Below are 12,583 nucleotides of genomic sequence, written 5' to 3' on the forward strand. Positions count from 1 at the left end.
AGGTTTACCAAAAACAAAAAATATGAGAATGCAAGTCACAAATAAACAAGTTTAAGACTTGAACAAAGTCTTTGAATAAAATACTCAAGAAAAAAGGAAACAAACCACCACAATGATATATTCATTTTATACCTGCAAGTACAGATACACAATGGTTAAAGCATCTTGCTTTAACTTTGGCAGTTACCGGACCATAAAATCCCACCAGATATGATAAATCATAAGAACCCCAACGTGACTGGAGTGACTGGTGGGGCTATAGACTGCTGTTCTAACCCATTTACAAATGAAACAAGCTGTAAGATGTGTCTACTCCATGCAATTGTGCAGGAGCATGTCATCATTCACAGTACATGCAAACAGGCTTGGATACATAAAATAAAAAAAAAAAACACAACACTGATCATACAGAGCCTTTGGCATCAGCCACAATGGTCAAAACCATTGGTCTAACTAGCATTGCCAATTCTGTAAACTGAATTCAACACAAAACCCACTGTACAGCTTTAACAGAGAAAAAAAAAAAAACTTACAAAAATAAATCTGCTTTTTTGACCTGCTCAAATACATTGAAACTCCAGTGTGCAGAGTCTTGCACCAATCTGTCTTCACAGCACAGCGAGTTCCCTCATACTATAAGCAGAACTTATTACAGAACAAACACTATCTTACACACACCAGCTTGTAAATCAGCTTCAACCAGAAAAGAAAAAAAATTGCTTTTTATACACACACTATTGTCTTCACAGCTTTTCTAACATAGAAACAAATAGGGTCTGCTTAGGAGGCGATTATTTCTCTCACAAGAACAATGACTGATAAATAGCACAGTGAAAATGAGGCCCTCCAGTACTTTGCAATGTTCAGATCTATACATATTATCCTGGAGAACTTCGAACAGACAATACAATGTATCAAACCCACAGCATGGCATTTATAAACAGCACATTTTCAGTTTAAGGAATTTCATTGGTACGTAGCGTGCAATTCAGCTTATTTTTTCACATAATCCTGTAAGACAGAAAGTCCACCACTCTATCTGGGACAGGAAGCTTCTTGACCTCGTCAGTGGACATCACTCTTCGAATTGCCATGCGGCACAAGTGCTGGAGACTGGAGATGATCCGAGGCGTGGCCCAGAAGTAAACGCTGCCATCACGAGTTCTAAAAGGGAACAAACAAACAAAAGCAAGGTTTTAGATAGAGGTGGATAGGATACATACACACAAATACAATAAGCATACATTACAAAAATACCAAGCAATATTCCATAGTACATTAAATGTATTTAAATGTAAAATCTTATTAGAAGATCATATTCCTGAGACAGGTCCGTCCGTCCCAGAGTACTCTGACAATTTTCCATAATCTTGTTTTACAAATACGAGCAAATGGTAGTTTGTTTGTTTTATTAATTTCTCTTAAACTCACCCAGCAGCTAAAGTGCGCCCATCAATTGAAAAAGCACAACATAACCCATTACTCAATGGGGCAATGGCTTGTGGAGACTTCTGTTCAATATTCCAGAACCTTACCATTCTGAAATAGAAAAAACAAGTTACTGCTATCTGAACCACAACCAAGTCTCACACATAAAGGAGGAGTCTGGATATGCACTGTCCTTCCGATTACAGACACAACATTCTGGTTTCAAGTTCACGAGCTTCGTCAGGACACCATTTCCCTTGCAGATAACTGTTACATTTGACTTCAGTGAAAATGTGCTCAAAGTAAAACCGTATTACAAAACTTAACTGATTGGATTGTCTAGAGTCTAAAAAAAAAAAAAAGAGCCATTGCAAGCTATACACACTTCATTGGGGGTGGATTATTAACAGATTTCCACGTCAGCCATTTCACAAAAAACAAAACTGGCTCAGTTAATGATCTGCAAGCGGGGCAGAATCTGGAGGACTATGATTTATTGCCATCATGTGAACTGCATGTGATGAATCCCTACCGTGGCCCCAGAAACAGCTAACTCCCATTTGGACAAGCACCAACATGCAAGAATCCTTCATTTTAAACAAAGGAAATGAAGCCAGAGAGAAGCTGTAGTTTTATTTTCTGGAGAAACTGTACAGAACCTTACACAGGTCATTAACCCTTATCCTTTCATTTTATTAGTTTATAAAATTGTCATTTAACATATCTACCGATTAACGATGTTTTTTTTAAATGTATAAATTATAATCTCAGCAGCAATTCCAGACAAATACATTCAAAACACTAATGCTGTGAGTGAGTATTCATTAAACATTACAGCACCCACTACTGTTTATCAACAATAAAAACAACATGCCACCAGTTTGTACAATTTAAAATTGCTTTATAAACCCCTGTGACAGGAGTGGCAGGTAGAGACACTCGGGCAAGGAAAGCTGCAGCGTCACCTCTTACCTGTCATCAGCAACACTGGCAATGCTCTGCCCGTCGTGACAGAACGAGACTGACCTCACCCAGCGGTCATTCTCTCCTCCAGCAAATATAAGAGTTGGAGGAGGGAACAGGTGTCTGAAGAAAAATAAATCAATCAGCCACACATTTAAATGAAGCCACCATTAAAACCACAGTACGAGGTTGCAATTTAACAGTGAGCCCAGTATAATCTGTTACAAGGGTCCAGGTACTATAGACTATTCTAGATGCATAAACCTGGTTTTTATTTTTTGCAAAACAGAATTAAGGGGTCAACTCTCTGCAAGTCATCTTACCCAAACTCAAGCAACACACTGCCAGTACAAGGATCCCAGACTAGAACACGCGTGTCATAAGAAGCCGTTGCCAATAAGGCCCCATCAGGAGAAAATTCACAAGACACTACATCATTATGATGACCTTCCAGCTTGCGGATCATGGTGTATGCATCCATGTCCCACAGGAACACCTGCAATGAAAGCACAGGGTTGTTATAAACTACTGCCTCCAAGCCGACTACAGAACATTCTAATGAAAATTCATGTAAAATCTAAACAAGTCATTTACAAATTAAAAAAAGACTTCATCTGAATTTAAAGATGGGATTAAAATAGGCTCAGTGCCATAACAGTTAAGTGTTAAACTCAAACACACATGCCAAGAAGCATTTTTGTTTTAAATAAATACACAATAAGCATATCTTTATTCCCTTAACAGTTGGGTTTATAAATAGATCACATGTTAAACCAAAAGTACAGAATAAAAAAGTCTTTATTTTTAAAAAGGAAGGCTTACATTTACTACCCCCCCCCACCAAACTACAGACAGTTTAGAAAAAAATGTATACAAACAAGTAATTTAAGGTAACCTATTGTTACTCCAGTGGTATCCCCTGTCACAGTGTTAGATCACTTGTGATTACAGTAGGCTCGCCCGGCAGCGGGAGCCTACGAAGAGAAACAGATACTGCAAGAGAAAAAAAACATTGGATGGCCAAAAGGAACAAGCCTCTGGCAAACACACAATTCAAGCATGCAACTTTGCACAATCTCATTGCGAAACTAACATTTATTAATGTTAAATCACCTACAGTCATTGTTAAAATTGAGCAAAAGCTTGTAAAAAGTGTATCAAAACATCTCTCCTTGGTGATCAAAACATGGAAGCAAATTAATCTTGGCTAGTTCAACTTGGAGTACTTTGGTCAATATCACTGGCACAAACTGGTGGCCTAATTACACAGTTTTTATGAAGCAGATCAACTGAAGAGATGATAAAAATGGAAGCAGTTTACTGAAGGACAAATAACCCCTTTGCGTTTGTATCGGTTATGAATGGCTCAGGCCTTTCTAAACCTAAGTTACACTATTAGATAAAAACTAAACAAAAAAAGCTTTGCGAGAACATGTGGCCATCAATGTTTAAAACCAAAATGGCAGAGATCAGACCATACTAAGGAGTTCCTCTCCATTCTAACAAGTGTGAACTACACTGTTAAGATTTCTGATTCGAGCTCTTAGAAATGAAACAGGGCATGGGGAGGGGTGGCAGGTCAAGAAACTCTAGATCTGACCTACCTTCAGCTGTTAAGATATAAATAAATCAATCATTGGGTAATCTAATCTAGCAAGCCAGTAGTAGTTTTAGGGGAAGGGTAGAATGTGTTTAGGAATAAAAAATGTAAAAAAAAAAAAAGCAGACGTGGACATCAACCAGAACCTACATACAGTAAGCCTTACTTTCCGAAGCAAGGCTACCTCCTTGTATGGGCAAGCTCGTCCCAAGCCTGGTAGACGGAAATGCCACTCTTTCTGTACCCGCTACTCTACGTGAGCGCGGCGCTCCACCAAAACCTCAACCACACCACATATTGCTGCCACCACCTGTGACAGGGAAAGCAAGACACTTATGGAAAAACAACCAAATAAAAATAAAAAAGAAATCATTGTGTAAAACACAATGAAATTGTACAGACTGTCTTAAATTATAAATCCATTTCACTGTACTGAATTGAGGAGATGAACTTTACAAGCTACTTTTTCTGGCAGCTGTTGAAGTTACGGGTGACATTAAGCAATCAAAAGTGGCTTAAAATCAAACTGACAAATAGATGTTGCCCGAAACTAACTGCAACAGTTGCAAGATAAAGCTGCCTGCTGTTGCATCATCCCAGCTGCTGTGTGGCACCGACAGTTTTTTTGTTCTAAAAGACAAAATGACTTGGAGCAGTGCTTCCATGGTCACATGGATCAAGTGGATGTCCAATGCATAGTAAATCTCAGACTCATCTTGAACTGTCTTATGTGCACTGGAAAGCAATGCAGCTATATTTAAAAACAGAGAGTACTTTTAGGAGCTGACTGGAGCAGAAACCTGGGCTGCTTGTAACGCTCAAGGACCCGTCTACCCTACGGCACTGCACTTCAGCAATGTTGCTAGGAGTGGTCAATTACTCAACCACACAGGACAGATGTATTAGAACAGGCAGGTGCAGAGCAAGGCTTCCCCATGCTGCACCTCCACACTGTCTGCACTACACAACACAATAACAGAATACCAGTCACTCAACTCCTCCAGGCCATAAGGAGCGGCGATAAAGACTGCAGCTTATTTTCCAATGTGAAAAATCTTTAAAATGACTTTGGGTCAGATTGCATGGTGGTGGGGTCTGCTTTGTGTTTCAGGACTGTGGGTAGCAGTCCAACATCAACTGAACTCAATTGTGCACCAAATTATAGCAAATCTGTGTTCGCTTCTAGCATGAATAACAGGGAAATACGAGAATATAATACACAACTGCTTGTAACTTCTAATGCCAACTTCTGATCCAAAAAAAGGGAAACAAAATACAGCTATGTAACTGAAAGTATCTATTTGAAGAGTTATTTCTATTGATATTTCTTGATTCTTTGATAAAGAATTATTTAGAAGGAATAAGGACTTGCTTGAATGGTAGTATTGTTTGTAAGACCGCAAGGTAAATGTGTATAGTTGACAACTTGTTTCTCACAGTAACAAGTTACTAATATTCACCAAAAATAATAATGTAGTACAGGTTATATACAGATGATGTATCCAGGACAGTATTCTCTCTCATTCATCTTGTGATGGTACACAGTTCCACTTTTACAATTATTTATTATTATTATTATTATTATTTTTTTTTTTTTTTTAATCAAAAATCAGATGGTGCAGGGTCTCCAATTTCAAACAGGCAATCCCTATTTTAATAGATGGGATACAGTAACCAACCTTTAATATCACTACAGTTTGCATGCATATTTTATTAAAAAGGCAAACAAAAAATCAGCAACAACCTGCAAGCAGGATTGTGAACAGGACACAGAGCAACATTAAGCATTATATTTAGATTTCATTAGAAGAATATGTAAACACAGCATTCAACACTTAAATAAAAGGGAACTTAAATGCTTACCGCTTTCCCAGCTCCTACAGAGCACAGAACAGAAGAATCGGGAGAGAAAGCAGAGCAGTACACCCAACTCTGGTGTCCTCTCAGCACTTTTATCATGTTTCCTGCAAAACAAGAAAGTACATTCATACTGGAACAGCATTCCTACAGAGCCGAGTGTCATGAGGTGCCAGCTAGACATTGCATCTCTAAACAAAAACCTGCAAAAGACTAGATAGTGCAATCATGCAACTTATTCCAACTGGACCTGCAGCAATACTGAATCATTAAAGAAATACAAAATTAAGGCATGCAGACGCATTGAACTGGTATGCATCTGTGATGTGTTGTCAAAAAGGGGGTATGGTAGATTAGTCTATTGATTTAAAAAAAATAAATAAATCAGGAAGTGGTGTGCCATATAGATCATACTTTTGGTACGCACAAGTTTTCAGTATAGAGTAGTTGAATAGCTAGTCATGAAACTCAAACTGTGCAACTTACCATCATCTTTAAGGTCCCAAACCCTCAGGGTTTTATCTCGGGAGGCAGACACTAAAATAAGGCTTCCATCTGGGGCAAAAGTCAGGTCACGCACTACTTCAGTGTGATCCATTAAATTTAGCAACAGTTTACCTAGAGAGAATTATAAAAAAAATAAAATAGAAAACACGTTGTATATACAGTTCAAACATCCCTCAAAGACTGCTTGTTGAAACACAGGATTAACCTCTCAACACGAAATTCACGTACGATTGCTGTACCGTGCCAAGTTCTAGGGAGTAGTTTTATGAAAAATATGCATAGTTTTTTGGGATGACACTAATTCTTTTATTAAATGTGTTGACAGGATTTCCTTCAACATGCATTTCAGATAATCCTACCAGTAATAAGCATATCTATTGCAAAGTACGTCTCTGGGTTTGTTACCTGTACAGCAATTCATACCCCAATTACCCTTACATAAAAGCTATTCATTTTCCTCAAAGGCTTACTTGTAAAAAGAAACTAAGCAACTTTACATCACTTGTTTCATGTGCACTGAATTCAAAAAGTGATTATTTGGTAAGGTGAGGTTATCAGCAGTTTGTTTGGCTGGTTACCAGTAGCTTTACATTGTACTGGATATGGAATAATCTACGGGCATCTAACCTTCATAAACCACCATTTAAAATTAGATTTTTAAACTCCTACCCTAACAAAGGTTATATCCCTAGTTGAGCCAACAAATACCAAGATAGGAGTTTGATAAAGACCCAAAGTCTATTCTTAGCCAGTTTTTTTTTTTTTTACCTTATTGGCACAGTGATTAGGAAAGCCCATAAACAGACAAGTATTTAAATAAGTGTCAGAGTCACTTACATATTTTCTGTGAAGTAACTTACAAAAAATGATGGTGATTAAGTAGATTCAAGAAAATGCACAGAGTCCTTTTCTTCAATCAGTTGTTAGGTTTATTGAAATATGCAGGGAGTCTGGTCCCAGGTACAGGACAAACAGAATACTCATCATTCCAATGTTCGCATGACATTAAATACCCTTCTGTATAGATGGTCCACCTCCCCTTTCTCTGACACTTAACCAATGGTCAAGGTAATTTAATTTATTGTGTGAGCGTGTGTGTAGTCTAGTGTGACAACCTCTGAACTCAGTGCATTCTTCACACTCCTGGAGACAAAAGGTCCATACATCTGCCTTTTGTTATCTTCTTGCAACCCCCTTTGATCCTAGTGGCATTATCTGTTTCGATCTCTCCAAAGTCTTTACAGCCTGTTCCCTTCTAGTCCACAGCATTGTTATCTCATTAGCTTGCAGTCAATGTTGGGCAAGAAGCTTGTAGATGCAATGTCTCTATCAATGGTTAGCAGTACATGCAATTTGAACCAAACAGTCTGCTATCTGCAGTATTAGTCTCTTTTCAGAAAAGAACAGCAGTATAGCTCTGCCAGTCCCCATGCGTAGCAAACTGCTAATCAATTCTTGATCCATGTTTTCCAACATTCTGTATTTGCATTTTGAAAATATGAAATGAGACTGGCCAAGTTACTCACATGTTTTCATGAAGTGTTGAAACAAAATTCTATTGTTGAAGTCAATTACTGTTCTGTATGTTTCAAATTATCCAGCTAGCCTCACACCAAAATGAATCAGTGCTGCCGGCAAACAACTTTTACAGCCAATCATGGAAAACTTCTGGGACCTGCCCCTTCGTGTACAACACAAACCAGTCAAGTTACTCAACAGCTATTAAACAGTAATACTGGATACCTGCCAGCATGGAGGCCAAGTGATGCATGTTTGCTTGGATCATAGTCACATGTCAGAGACCTCCAGTTGGCTCTACTTTGGACCTTTATTTTTATGACTTGGATTTTACAGGTGGTCTATTTATCCCAACCCTCAGATTACTCTTTTTAATAGATAAAATAAAGCACATCCATAAAGACTACTACTGAAATATTTAACAACTCCATTAGGGGATTTATTGAAGTCTGCTTCACAACATGGAAGGGCAGGGTAAACATTAACTTGGGTACATCTTTTACAGCAGGAGACAGTTCACTTCAATACACAGAGCCCACCTTTCACAGCCATTAACGAAACAGCCATGCATTCGCATTTAAACAAACACTTGACGTCAGCATGAGCAGTTTCAACTCATCAGGAAAATCACTAGAATTATAAAATCTGTATAACTGAAAACAGGAAACCAACCAGGGAGCGCAGTTTAACCATGGCAAGCAATGCAGTGTATTTCCACCCCCCTCTCCCACCATGCGAATCGTGAATCTGAAAACAAAATCCCAATCTCTTTACCTTCTACAGAAATGTCACCCCCTCATACTATTTCAACATCTACATTTGTCAACAAGCAATTCATAACTCCACATCATGGAAATCTACAGCTTTCGTAAAGCACTGGTCATAACATTAAAACTCTTCCTCGCAAAAAAAAAAATAAATAAATAATAAAAAAAGCATTCAATAGGGGACAACAGCAAAAAAAATGGTTACAAACTTTTGCATCTTGATTATATTGGATAGAGAATTTTTAAAAAGTAGTGAATACCTGTATATACATCCCAGATCTTGATGCGGCCATTGTTGAGCCCTGTTGCTAGCAGCAGCTGGTCCTGTCCAAACTTGAAGCGATGCCATTCTATATTGGCACAGCGGCTTTGTTTCTCTGGCACCGACGAGCCGAACGCCAGGCCCCAGACAATGTCTCCACAGTCAATAGTGTGCTCCCGGGGTATATTCTTCTGCTGCTGCCCATCGCTGTTCTGTGTGGACAGCCTTCTGTCCTCCACATTGTTACTGACATTGCCATCAAGCGTACTGCAATGGGGCAGACACACACAAGTTCACATTATTACACATCGTGCATAACAAACTCCATTTCAGTATTATTGAGATAGATTAAAACTGATCTGCTTTATTTCAGTTTATTAATTTAAAGACCACAAAAAATGTACAACAGTTACTATAACCACACAAAGATTTTAATGATTAAAAAATAAACAAACAAATTCAATCTTGGAAGGTTCTATAAAAATGAATGCATCTGTTTCTAGTATGCAAGACTAACCATATAGAACTGCTTTAGAAAATTGATTTTCTATTTTTAAGTGGGGAAGGGAAAGCATTCGGTTCTAGGTAACTTACATAAGGAATTTAATGTTGGGTGGCAACAATTCCTTAAAGCCGATTGCATCTACAAGAAAACAGCTTTTCCATCTCAGTACATTAAGTTTACATAAAGTTTGGCAATTGAAATATCAATGTAGTTATTGTACTCTTAAAAGACTGCATTGTGTAGAACACATCCGAGTCCATGCAGGGGTTTACAACGAAACAAAGTAAGGCAACTAAACATTTAACTGGGGGGTGTCGATTAGGATTGCAATTGCTTTTGTAAAATGTATTAAACACAATACAGTGCACTATATAATGATGTCATATAAACTATGTAAATAAAAAGAGTTACATATACTGGATTGTGTGTTATCAAATTACACCCTGACATTAACAAAAGCAATGAAAGGTCATTTCAGCAGCCACAAAACTGCTGATAGGATTGAAAAGGGCTCAATGAAGCCAACTAAGGTTGCTATCCCAGATACAAGCAGCCACGTGCTCTTACTGTGTGTGAAGTATTGCACTGTTCAAAACGGACATTGGACAAGTGACCTGTCACTTAACAAACAGTGACGCATTATTTCAAGAGTTGTCAACTTTCAGCTTTTGGATTGCAAGAGGAAAACAGCAGCATTTCTTGCCAAGTGCAAAAAAGTGTGAATAGCTCTATTCAGCACACGCAAAGTGTGGCTGGAAACTTGACCTATCCAGCACTTTCCTTTATAACAGCAACATGAGATGAACTGAATGCCTGCCAACTTTTAACTCACCCATCCTATATACAATATACTGCAATCTTAATTGCTACTAATTTGTGCACTAACTCCAAGTGAGATTATATATATAACGCGCACACACACAGTACAATGAAGAGATTTGGTACAATAATCTGGCAGACAGAGAACTGAACTCTAGTGGTACTTAGACAAACCAGTCCTAGTTCCCATAGATAACAAACATGCTTACAAATTGTTCAGGCATTGGGACCAGGGAACGATCCTGACGATGCGGTGACCCTGAGACCAAGCAAAATAAGAACCGTCTGGAGCGAAAGAGACAGTCCAGGTTTCCCGGCCAGACTTCTGGTCAAAGGGGGCGGACGGTGTCAAAAGCTCTCCAATGAACCAGGACTTAGCTGGCGACAAATAAAATAGATACAAATGTTAAGATATTTCTGGGTGGAAGGGGCAGGAAGCAGAGTCCTCAGATAGAGACAGTCAGGACAGTTTGTTCTGAATGTGTAATTTATTACAGTGACTGAGCAGGTTTACTGTTCAGTATTATAAACGCAGGCAAAACAGAAATCAAAGTCTTCAAAACTTTCACAACAATGACCCATGAGTCATTCCCAGAGGCGTGTGCCTTAATGATGTGTTGTTATTTTAAAAGTCTAGTGAGAAGTGTTTAAGCAGACTGCGTACCAGCTGATTAGCAACTGATCAGTTATTAACTGTAACACTTCACCCAGGCATTCTGTTTGAAGGGCCAGTCAGGTATTAATTAAAAGCAGAACTCGATTTCAAACCTTGGTATTGAGTTACTGTTTCTTTATACATCGCCAATGTGTCTACGTGTGGTAGTGGGTACCCCTGTTTTGGTCAGCACTGTGGTAGCTATCAAGCGGCACTTTACTGCGGATTAAAGGGGCTTCAAGTGTAAGGTCACGTGATTCCGCGATTTCTACACTTGAATTCCTAACGAATGACAGAGTGTCACCTGCCACTTCATCTTTACCCCTAAAACACACCGCACTGCAATAAAGAAAACACAAGGCTTAATGTCATTACACTTACATGATACACCTGTTTAAATATTAAACTTTAAAACCTAAAGCTTCATGTCTGTGGTTGTTTTTTGTCAAAGAGACAAAGAACTACAACTGCACCCAATTATGACTGAGTGCCTCGGCACAGGCTACAGTGCAAACCCAATTTAAACGTGTCACTCACGCCACGGATGCGGGAGGTTAGGCTGGTGTGTGTACGCGGGGAAGCAAGCGTCCTCTATGGCAGGGGCTCTCTCAACACCGATCGGTGCAGAATTCACAAACTAGCACAACACACACACACACACACATATTTAACAATAATATTGGTGAACCAAAGCTTCAAAAGCAAAGGTTAAAACAAACAAACAACAATAATAATAATAAATAATATAAACTTACCTATTTCATTTTCGTTTACAAAATCTGGGAAGCTTGCCATCTAAATTAGAACTGGGTGCTTTGAAAAAAAAAACAAAAAAAAAACAAACCCTACAAGGATAGCGCCGCCGCCGCCTGCCGGCTAGACTGCGAAGCCGAGCGGAGAGGAACCGCGCCTGCAGCCCGCTGGCGCAGCGACCGTTACAGATTGCGACTGAAAACAAAACCACACTTCAAAACCCTTCCAGGCGGGCTATTCTGCGCGCTCCTCAAACCGACACAGCTCCAAAAAAGACGACAGTTCACTGAAAGCTCCCGCAGAACACAAGAAACAAATTACGAGCTCACACCTGGCGACACGCAGCCGGCTCTCCACAGACCCCGCTACTCTATACTGAGCTAACATGGCCGCTGACTCTTCAACCACACGCCGTGATGGGCGTGGCAGAGAAACACGTCACTACCGCTGCCATAGAGACCGACTACCGCATAACCACACAAGCAGGTCCATTCTCATGAGCGGGAGATTGTTTTACTGGAGTCATATAGATCAAATAAATTGAATATGTGTGAAACTGACCTTGGCGACTTTTGGTATTGTATTTTACCTATAACGGGGGGGGGGGGGAAATGTATTCTTGTGTGGTTTGATAATTGAAATCTCAAATGAGCTAAACGTACTCGTGTATCAGCTGGAGGTGCGCATGATTTCGCGCTGGTACGGTAATGACCTTATCTGTAGTGAAGAGGCTGAATGGTGGAAGCGGCACATGCTCTGCGTTGTGTTTATTAAGCCGTCCAATAAGCGGACACTTTGCCTCGGTTCGTGTTTACCTTTTTTTTTTTTTTTTTTTTTTTTTTCCAGGTAGTAGTTTTTGACTTCACATTATAAATGTATTGCTACTGATAATGCTGCTTTGAGCTTTGACGTGCATGCTGGCCCTCAGTGCACTTTCCAAAGTGGGACC

At 39.3% G+C, this 12,583-nt stretch overlaps 1 protein-coding gene across 1 annotated transcript; it reads right to left on the minus strand.

The window, feature by feature from the left end:
• Positions 1 to 111: 111 nt before the first annotated feature.
• On the minus strand, positions 112 to 12,017 carry wsb1 (WD repeat and SOCS box containing 1). Its single transcript, XM_041241381.1, has 9 exons — positions 11,637 to 12,017; positions 10,436 to 10,604; positions 8,901 to 9,169; positions 6,335 to 6,466; positions 5,855 to 5,955; positions 2,715 to 2,887; positions 2,401 to 2,514; positions 1,432 to 1,539; positions 112 to 1,164 (listed from the first exon to the last, which is right to left on the minus strand). Exons 1-9 carry the CDS (start codon positions 11,674 to 11,676, stop codon positions 1,002 to 1,004), a joined length of 1,269 nt encoding a protein of 422 aa, XP_041097315.1. The 5' UTR covers positions 11,677 to 12,017; the 3' UTR covers positions 112 to 1,001.
• Between the last annotated feature and the right edge of the window lie 566 nt (positions 12,018 to 12,583).

This window comes from Polyodon spathula, unplaced genomic scaffold, assembly GCF_017654505.1.
Source record: "Polyodon spathula isolate WHYD16114869_AA unplaced genomic scaffold, ASM1765450v1 scaffolds_766, whole genome shotgun sequence".
NCBI classification, from domain to species: Eukaryota; Metazoa; Chordata; class Actinopteri; order Acipenseriformes; family Polyodontidae; genus Polyodon; species Polyodon spathula.

Coding starts and splice junctions, on each gene's coding strand:
- wsb1 (XM_041241381.1), bottom strand. CDS start 11,676: ATGGCAAGCTTCCCAGATTTTGTAAACGAAAATGAAATAG. Junction 6,467..8,900: donor GATCTGGGATGTATATACAG/GTATTCACTACT, acceptor AATTCTCTCTAG/GTAAACTGTTGCTAAATTTA. Junction 1,165..1,431: donor GGGCGCACTTTAGCTGCTGG/GTGAGTTTAAGA, acceptor GTTCCCTTTTAG/AACTCGTGATGGCAGCGTTT.